The sequence below is a fragment of the Centruroides vittatus genome, unplaced genomic scaffold (assembly GCF_030686945.1).
Source record: "Centruroides vittatus isolate TY-2023 unplaced genomic scaffold, ASM3068694v2 scaffold_1444, whole genome shotgun sequence".
NCBI lineage: Eukaryota > Metazoa > Arthropoda > Arachnida > Scorpiones > Buthidae > Centruroides > Centruroides vittatus.
Window position 1 is genome coordinate 540,880 of NW_027122679.1, and position 19,718 is coordinate 560,597.

The 19,718-nt window shown below is 31.3% G+C and overlaps 2 protein-coding genes across 2 annotated transcripts; one reads left to right on the top strand and one right to left on the bottom strand.

Annotated features, from left to right (window-relative positions):
* The first annotated feature begins 222 nt into the window (after nucleotides 1–222).
* On the top strand, nucleotides 223–13,946 carry LOC136987094 (mitochondrial glutathione transporter SLC25A40-like). Its single transcript, XM_067284758.1, has 10 exons — nucleotides 223–390; nucleotides 2,504–2,673; nucleotides 2,770–2,837; nucleotides 2,927–3,057; nucleotides 3,128–3,202; nucleotides 3,281–3,379; nucleotides 3,892–3,989; nucleotides 4,072–4,162; nucleotides 4,278–4,352; nucleotides 13,584–13,946. Exons 1-10 carry the CDS (start codon nucleotides 285–287, stop codon nucleotides 13,691–13,693), a joined length of 1,023 nt encoding a protein of 340 aa, XP_067140859.1. The 5' UTR covers nucleotides 223–284; the 3' UTR covers nucleotides 13,694–13,946.
* A 22-nt stretch (nucleotides 13,947–13,968) lies between these two features.
* LOC136987101 (fas apoptotic inhibitory molecule 1) lies at nucleotides 13,969–18,563 on the bottom strand. The gene is made up of 5 exons (XM_067284767.1): nucleotides 18,226–18,563; nucleotides 15,404–15,557; nucleotides 15,090–15,312; nucleotides 14,959–15,008; nucleotides 13,969–14,641 (listed from the first exon to the last, which is right to left on the bottom strand). The coding sequence occupies exons 2-5, from the start codon at nucleotides 15,515–15,517 to the stop codon at nucleotides 14,492–14,494; spliced, it is 537 nt and encodes a 178-aa protein (XP_067140868.1). The 5' UTR covers nucleotides 15,518–15,557; nucleotides 18,226–18,563; the 3' UTR covers nucleotides 13,969–14,491.
* Nucleotides 18,564–19,718: the final 1,155 nt, after the last annotated feature.

Sequence of the window (19,718 nt, forward strand, 5' to 3'; positions counted from 1 at the left end):
ATAAAGAAAAAATAATATCTGCAGATAAAATTATATCAAATACATTTCTATTGATTGGCTACGTCACGTATTTTTCCGAACTCGACCGAACGAGAGTTCGAGGTTCGTATCACTCGACTAACTAAAAAAAATTTTCTCGTTTGTTACGAATTAATAAAATTTCTGAACTGCAAATTACTAATTTTTAAAGATTTCTATAATTTGTTTAAAATTAGAAAAAGGCGGTGGAATGACGCAATGTGGGATTGCAAATGGCGCCCAACGGGTACACGTGATCGTGGAAAATGAGCGAAAAAATCGTATCGAAGTCGAGCAAGAAGACGAATTCTATAACTCCCACTCAACAGATGATATCTTCTTGCGCGGGAGCTTTTATCACTTCTGTTTTCGGTTAGTATAGCGTAACGGGTTCGTAGATTTACCGTTATAAATATATGATAACTTTTCCCATACTGTAATAATTGAGTCTGACGCAATGTTTGTTTGTGTTAGAGTTCCGTTTGTTTGGTCTATCGGGATCATTTTTCTAGGGAAATCGTAGTAAGATTTGAACTCTGAATGAGGGATTTTCCGTCCCCAGAGTTATAGACCCCCTGTACCGGCAAGTTGTTATTGGAACCGTACCCGTACGTGCGACCCGACGCCAGATATTCGAAGGTCAGATTTTATCGCCGACTGGTACGCTGTTCGTTCCCTGTGCCCCGTGTCGGTTGAAGCGGGCGACGGCCGGCTCGGTTGGATGCTCCGCATGTAGTTGCCCGTATGTCGGCATCTGCCCGGAGCAAGTCTCCTCATTCCCGAAAACTATATAACGTCGAGTGGGCTATTCGAAATCGGCGTGGTTGCTCGGGCTAAGTAGTCGAATGCCGTAGTCTTGGCGGTGCAAGGCGACTTCCGATTACCCATGACTCTGAAGCGGGCTGATTTCGGGGAGGTCTTACATTGCCGGGGATTGCGTGTCGAGGTACGGTTCCTTTGACTTTCTAGCTCCTGTGGGCATGGTCTATGGTTTCTGCTGGATCCTAACCGTCTCGTTTGGAGACTTAATTGTATCACTAGATTGATATAAGCTTTATAAGAATGTAGAAACAAATTCTGATTTTGATACTTAAAAATTAAAATTTATTATAATAAAAATAATAATATTTATAAAAATTTACTAAAAAAAATTTATAAACTCGAATTGGAATTTCAATTTTACATTATTAAATTAAAATTCTATTCTGGTTTCGAGTATTTGTTAGTACTCATTTAATGTCGCGATAATTTGCATGATCACGCTTTTTTGGGATGCCCGAGCTTACTTTTGTCGAATATTTCGAGTTGCCATTGACACTCGTTTTCAAAGTACGAAGTGTCAGTTTTAGTTAAAATTCAAAAAACATAAATTTGATCCCGACAAACCTTTTAAGAAGTTCTGTATCTTGGATATTGATGTTAATCTGCAGATTTACATTTTATATTAAACCTCAATTTGTTTCCGTTTTGTGATTTGTTGCACGAGTCGGAGGGTAAATACGGCACTTTACTCATATTTTCAACTTTTAAAAAACAATATTTCTAAAAGTATTTAGATTTCTAAAAGAACAATAAGTAATGTGGCAGGCTAGCATCATCACTTAAATGTTCATTAAGATTTGAAATATCCGAAGCCAGGTTTCTTTCCAAATGGATTTATTTACAATAATCTACAATACTTGTTACACTTGTCGAGTTAAGAGATCTCGGCTACAAGATTTAGGATAGCACCGTACAAGTCATCTGCAGAGAAGTGAACAATCCAGAAAAGAGCAAGAAAAAGCTGTGGCGAGCGACCAGCACGAGTTTTTATATTCTCAATAAAGCGCCACCTGGATTTTTGTATGCAGCGCCAGGTTACAATTATTCGGCCGCCACGAGTAACAATGCTAAAAAGCTATGAATTTGAGACTATATTTTTGCTAAAAGTTACTTTAAAAGGTTGTTATTTGAGTTTTAAGCTGGTAACAAGCTTTGAGGTATGTAAATAACTTCACTCTGGTGTTGGTTAGTGTTGATTTGTAATATTAAAAGAAGTATGTTCTATATGTAATCAAATTAAGCATTGCACAGACTTCAACTTGTAAATGATTATAAAATATTAAATTGGTATTTTTTATTGCTATAAACATCAGTACATATTTTACATTATAATTTTATTTTTGTGTTTGTATGGTTTCTTATTCTGTAATATGTCATTTTGTGTTTTGAATTTTAATTTGCAACACAGTTTTTTACTTGAATGTGATAAGTAAAATTGATATTTGAATATGAAATTGAAATTAGAATATACTGTATTTACTTGAATCTAAGATGCATCCTCTATTTTTAGAGATGCTAAAATCTGAAAAATGTATATCTTACATTCGAGTAAGTATAGTAACTCGTAGATTCTTTGTCAAATGTGATTCTGAAGTAATATTAGCACATTTATTGAAATTTGTATAGTTAGAAAGAAAGATGTATTTTGTATTCTGTTTATTAGTGACACCACTTGATGTAGTGAAAATTCGTCTTCAAGCTCAGCAAAAGGAATTTCTGAAGCGAAAGTGCTTTCTATACTGTAATGGTTTAATGGAACACACCTGCTTTTGCCCTAACAACGGCACACAGATGCAGTGGTATCAGAGGCCGGGCCATTTTACGGGAACGGTCGTAAGTTAAATTTTGTAAATATTAATCAGTTAATTCTCAGAAAATGCTCTTTAGTTAATTTTGAAATATTCATTCATGTAATTTGTTTTGATTTAGGATGCTTTAATTAAAATTTCTAGAAACGAAGGAATGTTTTCTCTGTGGAGTGGACTTCCGCCTACACTGTACATACAACCTAAATTTATATGAATGTTTGTGAATTTTTTAACATAACTCAGATTTATTTTTCAAATAATTTAAAAAATTTCAATAGCGTTATGGCAATTCCGGCCACGGTCGTCTACTTTACCATGTACGATCAGATTCGCGAGAGACTGACCAACTACTTTAACAGATCATCTCCGCCACTATGGATACCTGCAGTTGCGGGCAGTTTGGCCAGAGGTAAGGAGAATTTTAAGAATTAGATAAATAAAAATTTCTTATACAGTTCTTCTAACGTTTTAATTTACAGTTGTTTCCGTCTCTGTGATCAGCCCTTTAGAATTAATCAGAACAAAAATGCAGTCTAAAAAGTACAGTTATGTTGGTATGTAAATAAATTAAAAGAATATAAAAGAGTATAAATAATATAATTTTTAAATTAAGTAGTTTACTTTTCATTTAGAACTAACTACAGCAGTTAAAATGCAGGTTCAGGCTGAAGGAATTGGATCTCTATACAGAGGATGGGTGCCTACAATTTTAAGAGATGTTCCATTTTCAGGTAAATTTAGATATTTGAAAATCATAATTTCTACAGAATCTGAACAAAAACAAATGAAAATTTATTATTTATAGTTTTACATGTCTGCATTATAAAATAATTTAAATTATATTTTTAAACATCTGAAAGAACTCTTCAGTTAAAGAAGTACTAAATTAGAGTGTAGATGAATGTCTCCAAGATGATTCTTGAAAACATTCATCTACAATCTAATTTAGTATTTCTTTAACTGAGGAGTTGTTTTAGATTTCTAAGTAAACAAGAAGGAAATGAAAAGAAATGGCACTATATTTTAGTTTTTAAGAAATAAATTTAAAATAACAAATTTAAACACGAAGCTGATGATAGCTTCAAAAACACCTTATTTATTAAAGCTTAGGAATTTTTTAATTTATGGACTTTTTTATGTTTATAAATTATACTAATATTTAGTTTTTTTTAATTATTTAATTCAAAAAGGAAAATAGGAAAATAGAAATATGTTTTTTATTAAATGATGATAATTTCTCTAGCTATATATTGGGGTGCTTACGAGTCTTTCAAGCACACTTACAATCAACAGAAACCTGCCACTTGGTTTTCTTTTATGGCAGGAGCCATTTCTGGAACAGTAAGCCACAATCTTCTCAAATTGTTAGCTTTCTCAAAAACAATAATTTATTGCTTAACAAACGATAATTTCTATTCTTAAGATAGCAGCCATTTTGACTTTACCTTTTGACGTTATCAAGACGCATCGTCAGATAGAGTTGGGAGAAATAGAAGCATTAAAAACCAGTTCAAGTTACGAACAGATAATTATACTGTTTATAAAAATTTTTTATTAGATTAATAATGATTATTAAATTTGAATTTTTATCCATTTCATTTAAATAATAATAATTTTGATTAATTGCAGAACAAGCAAATGCTTCAACGTATGAATTAATGAAAAATCTATACCAGAAAAGAGGACCTACAGCTCTGTTTGCAGGTATTTTATTTGGTAGTTTCAAAACGTTTTATTTACGGAATTTGCTCCGTAAATGAAACTTAAAATTGTTAAATTGACAGTAAAGCAATCGAGGTGATTCTGGTATATTTCTGACTGATGACAGCTTTCAAACACACAAAATCTTCCTATTCCAAAGTTTAGTGATCGGCTGCCTTGATGAATCGGCAATATCTGCGTCTTTCTCTCCCATTGTCATGTATCAATTCCTTCTTTATCGTGCCATTTCTTATTTTATGTCTTCATCTCAATCCGTTTTCCCTGTGATCTATTCCCTACTACCTATTTTCTTTATTGGTTCTATATTCTCTCTATGCAGCAAATTTCTAAGAACATGTATGCATAAAGTAAGACAGTAAAAATGTTTTGTGGAATAATTCTCATTTACACAATTAATTATTACTAGAATTATAAATTTACTGTTATTTTTTCATCTAATGCATAATGCTTAATTCTTAAAAGGAATTATAGTTTTTTAATCCCGTGTTTTGTATTGATAGCACATAGCTATGTTTCATTATATGAGTTGCATATATTCCATTTTAAAATTTCAGTTATTTTTTTTTTATTAAGGAATTAATATAGACATTTTGTTCAAATAAAACTAATATTTATTTAATCACTTAATGCCAGATTATTTAGGACTGTATTCATAATTTAATATAATTTAATACATCATGATCCAAATGTCTGTTTTTAGTATAAATTCTTTTAGATGTCTAATTATAAATTATTTAAGTTATAGCATAAAATAATATGGCATTAACAAATTTCATTAACAGAGAAATTATTATTTTTGCTTTGTTAAGTATTGATAAAATTAAAAAAAGTTCTTTTTTTATTTAACTATGCATTTTACAAAAATTTATTTCAGTCAGTCATTGCAAACCCATTTCCAGTATTTATTATATCATTTCCTAACACTATTACAAAAATATTGAACACATGGCAGTATTAATCCATCAAAATATATAACACAAAACTAGTTATGCGAATGAATATTTTTTTAGTTACAGACTTAACAATGAAAAGCCAAACTCTAATGGATTACAGTTGTAATTCTCTAGTTTATAGCTTTAGATTGCTGATGCTGTAGCAAATTAAAACATTAAAAGTTGTGCAGATGAAAATCATTAAAAGAATTGCATTTTGTTGCCTCTCTCTCTCAATCAAATAGGCCTGGCGAATGATACATATATAATCCATAAAATAACTTTTTCTGTGATTCTTCTAAACTTTCATTATTGTTTCATATACTTATTATATTATTTCTATTTATGATGCTCTTAAATTCACTAATTATAATTGTATAGTCATAATAAAACGACTATTATTCTAAAATATTCTCAATAGTTGACATATTTTGTCTTAACTTACTGATAAATGAAATTTAGATTAAGTTAAATTGTATGATTTTACTAGATCGAGATTCTTAAATTTTTGTTAATCATTTCTTAGCTTTTTTTATTATTTGTGTATAAATAAGTTACAGAGAATTTTTAGGAAATGTAAAATAATAATAAATATTCTTTCTTAAGGCATTTTCTACGAAATTAAATATGTGATAAAGATTTTTAGTTGCTATACAAGTAGATGCACTATTAAGTATTCTGTTGTTGATGCAATAATAAATAAGCAAATTTATTTTATATATGTTATTTTCAATCTAAATCTATACCTTATAAAATTGTTTGTTTTATTTACACGTTTAATTTTTAACTTTTGATGAAATTATTGTAAAATTTGTATATAACAGACATGGGCCAATGCGGCTCCGAGAGCCGCATGCAGCTCTTTTTGAGTTACACGCGGCTCTTGCCGAAAGTGTTAATTTCTATTTTTTATTATTATTTTTACAATTTTATTTTTATAATTTTGTGAAAATATGTTTATTTAAAAAATTCAATATTTGTTTTATATTATATTTATATCATATAATAAAATCACGCGCCTTACCATACTATCCGCCGCAACAGTACAGAACTGCGGCTCCCACGCATTTTGCAAAACCTACATTTCGGCTCCCACTGAACTCTTGCTTGCCCACCCCTGGTATATAATAATATGTTATACCCTTGGTAACAGATTAATGGGTGAAAATTGTCAGAGTTTACAATACGGACATTGGCCAAGTTAGTATGGTACTAACTTGGACGATACGATTTATAAATATTTTTATTTAACATAAATGTTTTTAATACATCAATTAATAATTCTTATTATTTAGAAGAACTTTAAACAATAATCTGTTCTAAAATTTTTAAAAAATTGAAACATGTGTGTCCAAAAAGTTTAGGTGATTTTACAAAACAATGATATTTATTGAAAATAATTAATACCTTTTATGTTTGATATTTAATTAACTTCCCTTTACATGAAATTAACTCAAAAATTCTATTTTCCATTGTTAAAATAAAATTTTTAATGGTTTCATCTGGTAAATTATTCCAACACTTTTTCATTTTTGGGTTATGTATGGTTGAGTACTGCTTGAAATTGGCATATATCTGTCTAGATATGATGCCCCAAAGATTTTCAACAGGATTCAGGTCTGGGCTTCTAGTTGCCGACATGAGTGAAATTTTTTAATCTAATCCAATAGTCTTTGTGAGATAATTAACATAATAATAAAAATAACTTAGCAGAAGTCTGTCAGCTATTTTTACCCATATTTGTATTGCTTGCTTTTTATGTTACATATCTGGAATCCATAGGATTTAAATGAAAAGATATCTATGCAGTGTGTCCCAAAAGTATAGATAATCGACATTTTACTACTGTTCAAAACTGTTAGGAATTTAAGAGAAACAAGAATGATTTGTATATTCAAATTACTTTAGAATTATCAAAAATCAGTGTAAAATTAAGATCATTATATTAATAATTTAACAAAAAACATATATTTTTGGTTGTCCCAAAAGTATAGATAATAAAACAGAATTCTAAAATTTCAAGCATAAGAAACTTAAAACTACGAAAATAATAATAAATATCGCCAAGTAACACTTTAACTTTGTTGTCAAGTAATAATTTGAATATTGAATCAAAAATTTTCAAAATGCCACATGGAATAGAGTTTAATATGGATAAAATTGCAAGAATATGGAAGTTAAAAGCAGAAGGCTGTCATGTCAAGGAAATTGCTATTTTAATGAACCTTCTAAACATTGATCAGGAAGACCCAAAATCACATCTCAAAGGGACGATAATTGAATTGTGCGCCTTGCATCACAACAGGATAAATCAATTCGTCGAATTCTGTTTGAAGTGAATTAAAAATATCAAAAAGCACTGTTTGTCGAAGAAGTTCGGCAGTTCCGCATAAAATTTCTGCCGTGATAAAACCACAACTAACAAAACAACACAAATTGGCAAGAATGCAGTGGGCAAGATCACGTGGTGTGGAATGACCAATGGCTCTGTTCTTTTTGGTAATGAAAAGAAATTTAATTTGGATAGTCTAATTAATGGTTTTTTTAGTGTTGAAAAGTAATATAAAATATTTATTTACTTTTTTTAATGGTTATCTTATACAGTGTGACCCAAAAATATAGATAATCTATATATATATTTTTCTTAAATATTAAGTATTTCTTAACAATGCAAGTGGTTATTATTGTTTATTTATTGCATAATACAATGTTATATAATTGTTTTTACAATATTTGACAGTTACATAAAGTATTAAACACGCATTCTCAATCAGATTTATGTCCGGGCTTCTCGTTGGCCACTTAGTTGTCGAGTGTGAACAATGAATACTGGTATTGTCCTGTTGGAAAATCCAATTGGGTTCTCCAGTTTTTTCTCCAAAAGGTATTAAATTATTTTTAAGGATTTCTTGGTAACTTTAAGATGTCTGTCAACCAGTTAAAATCACTAAATTTGATAAACCATTAAATCCAAAGCAGCCCCACACCATAAGAGAACCTATACTTTTGGGACACACTGCATAGATATCTTTTTATTTAAATCCTACGGATTCCAGGTATGTAACATAAAAGCAAGCAATAGAAATATGGATAAAAATAGCTGACAGACTTCTGCTTTAAGTTATTTTTATTATTATGTTAATTATCTCACAAAGACTATTGGATTAGATTAAAAGATTTGACTGATTTAAAATTATGTTTGAAAAAGTGCAATAGCTGGAGTGTTATGTTTATTTAAATTATTCCCTTCATCTAAATCAATAGCTTTATTTTTAATTATATTAATTTGGTAATGAGATTTTGATTTTGTAGTAATTACATATCATTGCTTGTTTTGTAATGTCTAATTCAATGTTAAATTGTCTTCTTTAGAATGGTAAAATATGTCTTTCTTAAATGTAAAAGATATTTGAATTGATACGAGTTTTTCTAGGAACCAGATTGTGTTAGATCTTTAATATAATTACAATTTGTTATTTGAAATATTTATATTTTTTATATACTATAAAATTGAAGTTATAAATGCAAGAATAAATTCCATCGGGATTTTTAAAATTCTATGTTTGTACTCGGATCATTCGAAAAGTTCTTGGAACAAAATGGAAAAGCAGTTTATACGTTTCCGAAAATATTTTATTTTTCGATTCAGTCTCCCGACGGTGCTCCCGAGCCATTAGGCCATCCCCTAAGTACAGATCCGAAAATTCTGCAACATAACAGTGTCACCAACATCACCTCTTCCTTTGACAAAAATTTCTTTCTGGCAATTAACTTTTCAGAGTTGGAAACAGATAGAAATTGGGTCAAGCTAAATTGGGTAAATAAGGTTTGTGGTGTCAAATTGTACTTAAAGTCGTCAATTTTTTCCGATCTTGATAACATATTCTTGTGAAAACTTCACAAAAGATGATTTTTTTTATTTGTAAATTTTGGTCTCAAATACTTTTGTATACCATGCTAACATTATGGACAAATTACTCTCCTGTCATTGTATTACCCTTTGGAAGGTAATCTCTAATCTATCTAGCATTCATTGTTAAAACAGTTCTTTGAGTTATTTAAGGTTTTTCTTATTGAACATATAAATTCTTTATACGATTCTTGTTTTACAGATTTGACAACATAAATTTGGTTATGGTATATTTTCGGAGTTTCAATCAATTTGAGTATGCCGTCCGGAGAAGCGGGTATTCAATTGAAATACCACCCGACTATGTTTATTGAATTTTTTTATTTTTCTACCTACACAATATGGAGATTGATACTTAATGCAAGTTTTTAATCCAACTCTCTTTTGCCAATGATTACAGTAAATCATTGGCAAAGATATGTTTACTTGTAATCACATATAAAATTAATATGGTGAAGTAGGCTTTTAATGAGTAATAATAGGAAAGTAAGTAGTGTTAATTGTAATCAAACATCGACAGAAAAACCTTTGTTTAGTTAATAAAAAGCTGCATTGTCAATGTTTGATTATTATTTAACTGCAGTTTGAAAAGAATGTTAACTGTTGGTCAGCATAAACATTTTCTGTTTAATTAAAATCTTTATCATAATTTTTACTTTCCTGGCTGTTATATATAACAGAGAGAAAGTAGGGTGTGTGGGGGGGGTGCACAATTTTGTTCATCCTGTTTGAAGCTTAATAAGTCCTATGATTTTTGTCAATAATTTCTGAAATTTTGCAGGGAGGTTTGTTTATTAGGGGATCGATGCTATTAAATTTTGGCGAATAAAGGTCGAGGGGCAGGGAGATAAAGGGAGTTGTGTGTATCTCCAGTAGGGTCAGACCTAATGATTTTACTCATTAGCATTTGCAATTTTTTTATAAAACCCATCCCTACCCTCAAAAGTAAGCTTTTTGGCATTTTTTAATATTAAAAACACTGTACATTTTAAACCAAGTTTATCTTCATTTATGTTATATTTTATTGGTCATTTGTTTATTTTAATTTGGTTGATTTTAAATTCAAATTTACTTAATTTTGTACAAAATGGTTTTTTATGTTACAAGATTATATGAAATTTTACTAGAATGTTGTGTTTTAGTATCCAGATTTATTAATCAATAATTAATTTTTAAAATTTTCTTGGTAGAAATTTGTGTCATCTATATTTTTAAACTAGCATATTTCTATTTTTCATATGAAATATTTATTTAATCTTTCCTTTTTTTTTCTGCACATTTGTATACCTTAGGGGTGGGCAACCTTTTTAAGTGTGTGCACCAAAATTATTGGATCTATGATGCAAAATTTTTGTGAGCATACTATTGTTTGATATCTTTTACTTATTGGAAAACCTTTTCAAATAATCAAAATCCTCATATATACATATTTTAGCCCACCAGTGGCTGAGCGGTACTGTCGCTAAACACTGGGAGTTCGGTTGCGGGTTCGCGCCGCACTCGGATGGGCTGGCTACGTAGAGTTTTCCGGGTTTTCTCCATGTTTGTAACACTGAATAGGGACCAGTTTCCCACATAAGACTTCCTGGAAGGCATTTCCCCTCACATAACATTGTGCCACGGAGAAGACAACAAGAAACCACTCTGGATGTAACTTTCCCTAGATACACCTCGATGCATTACTAACTACTTACTGACCTACACCAGTGTTGCCAACATCAGGAATCTGATATGACATACAAAGAAGATACACATTTTAGAAACCTGATAAATTGTGTATGAAACACGAACATCCCACTTCTTATATATTTTTTAAGGTAAGCCCTGCATTGCATGCTGTGGCACTTGTAAAAAGTTCTTTCCAAAATTCCAAGTATGGTGTTTAAATGTAAGAAAAGATGGAGTTACTTGAAGCACTCAACACGATGACAAAGGACAAAACATCAGAGACAAACAGAAGTCACCAAATTATCAAACTGTTGCTTTCATGTCAAACAATAAATGCTACAAGAACATACTGCAACCCAAGTTCCAACTTGTGCGACTGTTCAATCAAGTGTTTCCACTGACATTGTTTGTCAGCCAACAATAGCAACAGTAAGAAACAGATAAGAACAGTAAGAAGCTAACTGGGCAGAATTAATCTAGGCATTGAGTGTTGTTTTATGCCACGTGTTATTGCATACTATTCATAAGTGCACAGATATTTTTTCCACTCGTGTTCAGCAACAGCCAAAATGCTAGTAAAATTCAAATGGAAAAGGATAAACTAATTTGCTTATGATTTTGGTTCATATTTTCAAGACAAGTTGGCTAGTGACTTTTATGTTGTGATGTTTGACGAAAGCTTGAATAAATTTTTTGAAAGAGACAAATGGATATTATAGTTTATTACTATGACAATGAAGTCAAGACAAGATACTTGACCATCATTTTTAAGCCATGTGACTTTTTGGAAGCATTGTTGGTACCCACAAAGAACTGTTTCATTTACTGTTAACCCACCCATATATATCTGAAACTGTTGAAAGAAAGTGAAGGAAAGACACAGCCATACACAAAGCATTTAGCCAGGGAGAAAGAAGAGAGACAGTTGAGCACGAGGAATCCCACCTTTCCTTATTTTACTTAGTATCAGGAAAGAAATCAAGAAATTTCCACAGGATGACGACAATCCTTCTCTCTTTGATATAGGAATCTGTTTATTGTATGTAGTGTACTGCACTTTCAAGACTGCTCACAACTTGTGTAATTGTCAGATTTTCAAATTCTTATGCTGCTTATAGTATGTTTTTGTTTTTTAAGTTTTCCTGTTTAGACAAACACAACTTACAGGAATCGCACTCCTCAACATTTCCTAGGAAGTTTTGTGCTATAAGATGATTGAAAACATAGCTGTGGCAGTGTGCACCATTAGAATACCTGCACTTTTGTAGTAGTATGCCATCAACCAATGAAAATTACAAATTGAAGGATAAGGCATGTAAGTGATTTTGGGTTTCTTTCAGTCAATAGCATCTGAGTTTTAATCCTTTCTGAAAGTGTATCAAAGTAACAAGCCAATACTTCCTTTCCTATTTTCAGACATGTTCACTGAGCTCAAACTATGTTCAATTTCATTAAATAAACCACATTAGGTAAGTCCATCCAACCTTTACAAGATCAATATCACAGACAAGGAATATTGGGCTACCTTGAAGAGCAAGAAAATGATAAATGATTTTGAAATCATGTCCAACCCTTAACATTTACTTTTGCATTTTGTAAGAAAAGTTAGTGAGGTGCAAGTTGCTTCGATCCAACATTATGAGATGACTTCATGTCTAACATTTTACAAGTGTTTGTAGATAGAACAGAATAGCTCCTGTAAATAAAGATGAAATTTCTTCAGTCCTCCTTGACATCTCTCTGACAGAAAAAAGGTAGACCTCCTTACAATTAATACAGTGCTTGATAAATCAAGCAGCAAATGTTTACTCTGGTTTTGTATACAAATACTTTTGCTTTTCTGTGGCAATGCAGCTGTCAAGTGGAGTTTCCCCTGCTAACTAAAAAGTGTCTTGTAGAAAATCTTTAAGAACAATCATCAATAGCTTGACAGATTGTTTATGATTCGCTTCATACAGCAGACAGTATCCAGAAAATTCAGGTGAACACGAAATTCTCTTGCCTGATACTAGCCACAGAATTTGCATTGTGCAAGAGAAATGAAGCTATGAGGAAAACAAGAAAAGAGGGAATTGCTGAAGCACTGAAAAATCACAGAATTATGTTGCAGAAAGATAAACTCTAAGCCATTGACACTGTTCAACTTCCCTGTCAGTGTCATGTATGTTTTTTGTCTTGTAATTGTACCTAAAATGTTTAATTGATATGAAGTCTGTAGTCAACCTCTTCATCAGTTACATGGACTTTTAGCTTTCAGTTTGATGGTTTTAATATCTTTATATCATATATTAGCCTTTAGTTGGCTGATTACAAGGACATTTTTATTTTTTGACATAGTAATAATTTAATATAAGTTGTGATGAGGTTGACAACCATAGCCTTCAAATAATTTCACCTATTTATATAAATGGATTTCTTTGTTACAATTGAAAAATGTCTCAATTTTTTGAAAATGGGTATAGTACTTTTTCAAAATTACTCTAAAATCTATAAATCAATTGTTACCCTGATTCTAAGACAACAATGTTTACTATCATTTGTCTTCTATAAATAAAATCATTCCAAAGTAAGTTTCATTAATAAGTAAGATTTCCAAAATAAAATTCTTATATAATAATGAAATTATTACTCTTAAAGTTCTAGTATAAAGTTAATGTTTTAGCTGCAAAAATGTTTCATACTGAAATAAAAAATTACTTTCAGGTTTGGTTCCTCGAGTGGTGAAAGTCGCGCCGGCCTGTGCCATCATGATCACGACCTACGAGAGCGGAAAGAAGTTTTTCTATAAATATAACAAAAAACATAAAAGATAGCTGTACGCCACATCAAGTAAACTTTAATCATTTTTAACCATTTTCTAATCACTAATCTAAGAAAGAAAAACATTTTAGAATTTGCATTAAAAGTTTTCCAATCATGAAATGATTTTATTATAATAATTAAGATTCAAAATTGTTTGCCATACCCTGACTGAAAATGTTTGTATATTAATTGTCAATGCTTTTACTCATAATGGGTAGTAATTACCTCCTATGGTTGGTAGGAAATAAAGTAGTTTTATTGAAACTTTTGACAAATAACAGATTCCTTTAATGCTCGTAAGAAACTTTTATTCTTAAAAATAAACATAAATATTTTATTTTCCTATCAAGAAACATAATTTATTCGTGCAATAAACCGAGACTAAAAATAAAATACAACACGACGTACGACGGAATATTTTGGTCTACGTAGAATGCAAGAGTTGTCGCAGACGAGCGACAGCCGTGCCCCTTCGAGCGATCACATTTATTAATAAAAATAGCTTATGGAAAAAATCTGTACAGATATTCAAGTTTTATGGACTATGTATATGATCTTTTTGTTCAGTTAGGAGGTAGCTAATTAGAAATTGAATTTTATATAATATTATCCTATGATTTTCAAATATTTTGAAATATTGCAGATATAACAACAATCATCACTTTCTTTATCAGTTGGCAACACTAACTGGCCAATAACGGGGTATAAAATACCGTCGTGCACGATAAAAATATATCTCTGTAAACAAATGCAAGATACGTGCGGCACATTTCGAACACAAATTAAAAATAGTGCAATTTAATAATTTATCATTCTATACTTTCTGGGATTTCCATATTGTCCACAATCAAAACATGAATTATGCCTTCTTTCTTCTTACCGCTGCTTATGGCCTTGATGTACGCTTCGTGGCAACCGAGACTGAAATGCGTTTCGGTGCCGTCCTCGACAAATTCTCCCTACGATAAATAAAAAAAGATTGTTTGTCGAGCGTATAAATTCCATTTAAGAAGAAGAAAAACTAATTTTATTAATAGAATCGAACAAAAGTAGTAAAAAAAGAATTGCCAAGTGAATAATAAATAATGATGATATTTTAAGTGTGCTTTTGATAAAATTATCACTAAAGTAATAGAATTATTGGATTGATTGGCTCATTACCCATATTAATATTTTCTAAATGATAGCAAATATTAATAAATTTATTTTAATCAAATCATAAAAAAAGATTCTTCAACTAATTGTACAAAGGCAATTAGATAATTCATTTACTTACAGCTGTATCAACTTTTTGACCATTAACCCACACATCTAAAGTATCTTTCTCTAAAAGAGTGCAAAAAATAATAATATCATTAATTTGTATAAAAATATTTATAATTTTTAGAGGAATATATATTATCTAACCGAGAACCACTCGTGTAGCTTCGCCGTCGAGGTCCAGTATCCAAGTTTTCAAAATCTTCGATTGTGTTTCCAGAAATTTCTGTAATTCTCTACCATTTACACTGAGGGTATATTCATAATTGAAACCGTTGGTTGGTCTGATGTTGATGCAGCATTTGGTTTTTCCAATTTCAAACGTTTCTGATCCCACCAGTCGAAACATCCAATCTCTTCTCAGGATTTCCTACATTAAAAAGGCACATACGAATATTCACCAAATTTTATTTATCACATTTTTCACTACTAAAACGAAATCTTTAATTAATTTTGCTTACTTTTCCGTCTACTCTTAAAACTCTTCTTCCGCTCGCCGTCCCGTGTTCAAATTCCACCCTGTGGACCCTGTCGCTCAGGCGGACTTCCCAGGCCCCTATTAGATCCGAAGACATGACGGTAGTTATCGCGCATTTGACTCTACGACACAAAGACCTGAAAGGAGAAACCTTTCGTGAACGACCAAGTAAAACTAAACTTAATTCTTCTCTCTCTAAACTAACCTATAAACCTGCATTAAAAAATACCCGTTTCTACACATTATCGTACGTCGGCATTCTTTCAAACATGCAAAGAAACCATTAGACGTGCACTCGGGCCAAAGAGGTTTGATAAATGGAATATTCATAGAGAAAATAATAAAACAATTTTAATATATATGGAGATTATTCAACGGGATCATGAATAAAACAAGAAAATACAATTTTTAATTTGTAATGATGATAGCTTTTTTAAAAAACTTGCACCTTATTTATAATTTTAAGAAAGCTACAGAATATAAATGTTTCTGTTACAGTTTCATAAGTAATTTTTTTAAAATTATTTGTGAAACTAACAGAAACTGAATTCTTTATCACTTAACTAAATTCTAATATGTATAATTTATTAGTTTTTCTCATCATTAACTAAACTTCCATGTAAAAATTATAGAAATGGAATTTAGCTTTCTCACATATGAAGACAAAAAAGGTTTTAGTATTAATTTACTAATTTCTCTACCTGGCAGTCCGTAATAGAAAAGGAAATCGTTAAAATCATTCGCCCGCAACGGCGGTAGTGGTTCCGAGAAAACGGCCAAGTGCAATTTCCCTCCCGAAACTTTGAATATCTTCGCACGATATTTTAAAAATTTTGTTTACATTATTATTCTAGTTTTGTGCACAAATCTAAAAATAACTAAATCGTTAATTTTTCATTTAAAGAATGCTTATGGCTCCAAACGTTTGCATCAGAAAATATGTAAATTAACCGAATTTTAATTAAATTTTTTTCATCAAATCTAATCATTTTACATTAAATTTTTTGGAAATTTAATACAAAATTAAGCAGTAAATACAGTACTTCTATTTTATTTTAATTGCCCTATTTATATGCTTTTTTTTTTTCTTTAACTTCGAGTAACGGAAAAATTGCATCAATTTTCTATCCGGTACAAAATAAATTTTTAACGGTACGCGTTATGTAGATTATTTTTTAAAATTTATGTCAATATAATATATATATATATATATATATATAATATTACTTATTGATTTATTTAAGATTATCTCATAAAAATTTTAAATTTTATTCCACAAAAAATCATTTTTTCTTCATTTGAATTTTAGTATTATTAATAAGCAGATCCGGCATTAAAAATTGATGCACATAGAGAAAAAGATAAAATAGGTTTGACGACACCAGGACATTTTCAAGGAAAAAAAAAGACATTAAGGCACATCTTTTGCCAAGTATAAAATTATATATAATAATAATTCACAGTATTTATGCTCCAGAGTCTAAAAATTGTTTTTGTAATAAAGCATTTAATACCATTTTGATGCAGCACTTGAAATCAATAAATAATTTCGAGTTGCAGAGAAATTTTCTTTTTATTATTACATTTAAAAACCAATATTAAACTTTGTAAGTTTGGCAATTTCTTTCTATAATAATTGTATTGATTTTAAATTGAAAAATAGCAACAGGGTTTTGTTCAGAAATTTTGTTTTTTGTGTATTTCAAATATTTTGCCATCTTTCTCTTTGATTCATCATTCCATTTATATAATAAACGTTTCAAAATTTTACATTGCTCGTTAACTTTGAATATAAGACAAAAGACAGTCTTATGTCTGGACAAATAGTACAAGACTTAAAAAATATTACATTGTCTTTTCAAAGTAAGCCTTGCAAAAATTCTTTAGTTTCCCATTCCCAATCGTCTACCACTCCGGTCCTCCTTCCGTACTTTCTCGGAGGGGAAGAGGCCGGAGGAAAATACAATGCGGAGCACGTTAATCGTCGCCGTCGTCCTTCCGGGCATTCTTTCACTCTACTCCAATCTGTACATTTTCTATTATGGTTCTCTCCTCCTAGACTTTCCTGTCAGATTCTCACTCTCCATTCTACCCGGCCGTCCTTCCAAGAAAATTATATCGTTCATTCATTTTGTATAACCAAGCCATTGTCATTGTCCTGTTACCTATACTTTCACTTTTTCTCTTATAACACAAAATATATTGATGTTATAAAATAATCTGACAATGTTCTCTTCGGGAAAGCTCGGAAGCATCAACTTAAACCATCCAAAAAGCATTTTGGTAGAATTTTTTAAAAAGTATAAAGTTAATTGTTATCATTTCATAAATTTTTTACATAAAGGTTAGATGATGTTTATACGACGAAGAAAGGAAAACAACAGTAGAAGCGCAGTGCGTATCAAAATTCAGATTAGTTTAATTTAAAAAGCTCGAAATTTAAATGGCTACAACACGTCGATTTCACTCTATGACGAAACCGATCCGGTGTTAGACATTGTGTCAACACAGGAGCCGAAACAACGCGTGGTGTCTTTCGTATTGTGACGTTACAATCGGCTTGGAACTTAGTATCCGCGGGTGAAATCCTGACGAATCATCCGATTGCATAATTTAAAAAAGACAGATTACATAGCAACGTCGGATTCTCCAAACAACTACCGAGGGAATTGTTTGTTTACAACAACAAAGCACGTCCGTATCGGATTTGTCATTTCTCGTAAATTCGATACATTTCGTACATTTCCTCGGTTAGAAAAGGGTAATATTAAAGCTAAGAAAGGTTAAAATAAAAAGAAACCTTACCGAAACAGGCATTAGCTGTCGGCCATAGCGACGAGTCGCCACCCTCCATCCAATGTGAGCCGCCGGTTACATCGACGGCACCATAGGTCGATTTTCTGACACGGCCAGTCGATCGACCAATGAAAGAAGAGTTTACATCCGGAAAAAATGCACGGGAAATGTCGGCTAATTTATTTTTTCTTTCCTTTTTTTCTGTCGATAATCGGATTAATTAGCGCAAAAACAATTACAATAATCAACCATTGACGTCGTTATATCCTAAACGAACGTAACGTGGAGATCGACCGGTTGGCTATTATCCAAGGACGAGGCGACACACCTTTTATTAGTCGACAGACGTTTAAACAATTCTTTTTTTTTATGTTATTCCCTGGAGATACACAGACATGCCACGAAATTAACTAGAAATTTAAATTTGCCCACGAGTTTCGCTACGGCTATTAAATTTGCAGAATATAACGTATTCTGCAACAGTAATATAAACTCTTATTACATTTATATAGAACTGTTCCGCAATAACAAAAACGTGAAGAAAATTACAATTTCTTGCACCTGGTGGGAATTGTTCACGTATAAGACTGGTGAACCAGACCCGGGAATTCCGCATGCCAGGCGCAAACCAGCCACAGACTGCCGGGTTCGATAGTTTAGTTCACTTAGTCTCGAATAGTAACTTCCTGACGAGAATAAGCAAGATTTAACACTTTAGTTCCTTCGTTGGTAAAGAAAAAAATACACGAACGGCCTTGTTGCGCGAAACGCGTTTTAACAGTTAAGCAAATTCGATATGGCGTGCGTCTTGTATGTGTAATTTGTATTTGTTTGTATCGAAAAAGAAACACTGCGAAATAGAATAAAATGTTTTTGTGACACACGCAGAAGGAAAACTCAATCGATGGTAAACACCTGTTCGTTTCACCAACTTTAAAAGATTTTTTCTTGCCTCAAATTTATTGCTCCCCACCACTCGGCCGCTCCATTGTGGGCCTGATCGAACCCGTACTGGGATGGCTAAAAAAGCCTTTTTAGTGCCCACAAGGCGGAGAGGGTTAAGTATCTTTTATTGGTATTATTTGCACGAGAATATTTGAAGAATCGCTATTTATCGAAAGAACAAATATTTTTACAAACAATTGGACCAAACCCTAAATTACTTTCAGCCAAGGACACGAGGATTTTGCATTAAAGCATCTGGAAAGAAGCGTCATATATTTATTTAAGAGGACAGTCCTTTATTTCACTGTTCTGTTCTCTGACTATTTATTTTCTAAAATAGGCGTTTTGTCCTTTATTTTGTAAAGTCGACTTTGCGTCGACTTTACAAAATAAAGGACAAAACGCCTATTTTAAAAAAAACATTTTAAATAATATAAGTTTAAAAAAAACATTTTAAATAATATATTGAACAAGTTAGTTTCGTGTAGGCCTACGCCATCACGACCAGCGTTGTCATCGTGTCGTGCATTGCTACATAGAGCGCGGTAGTGCAGTGT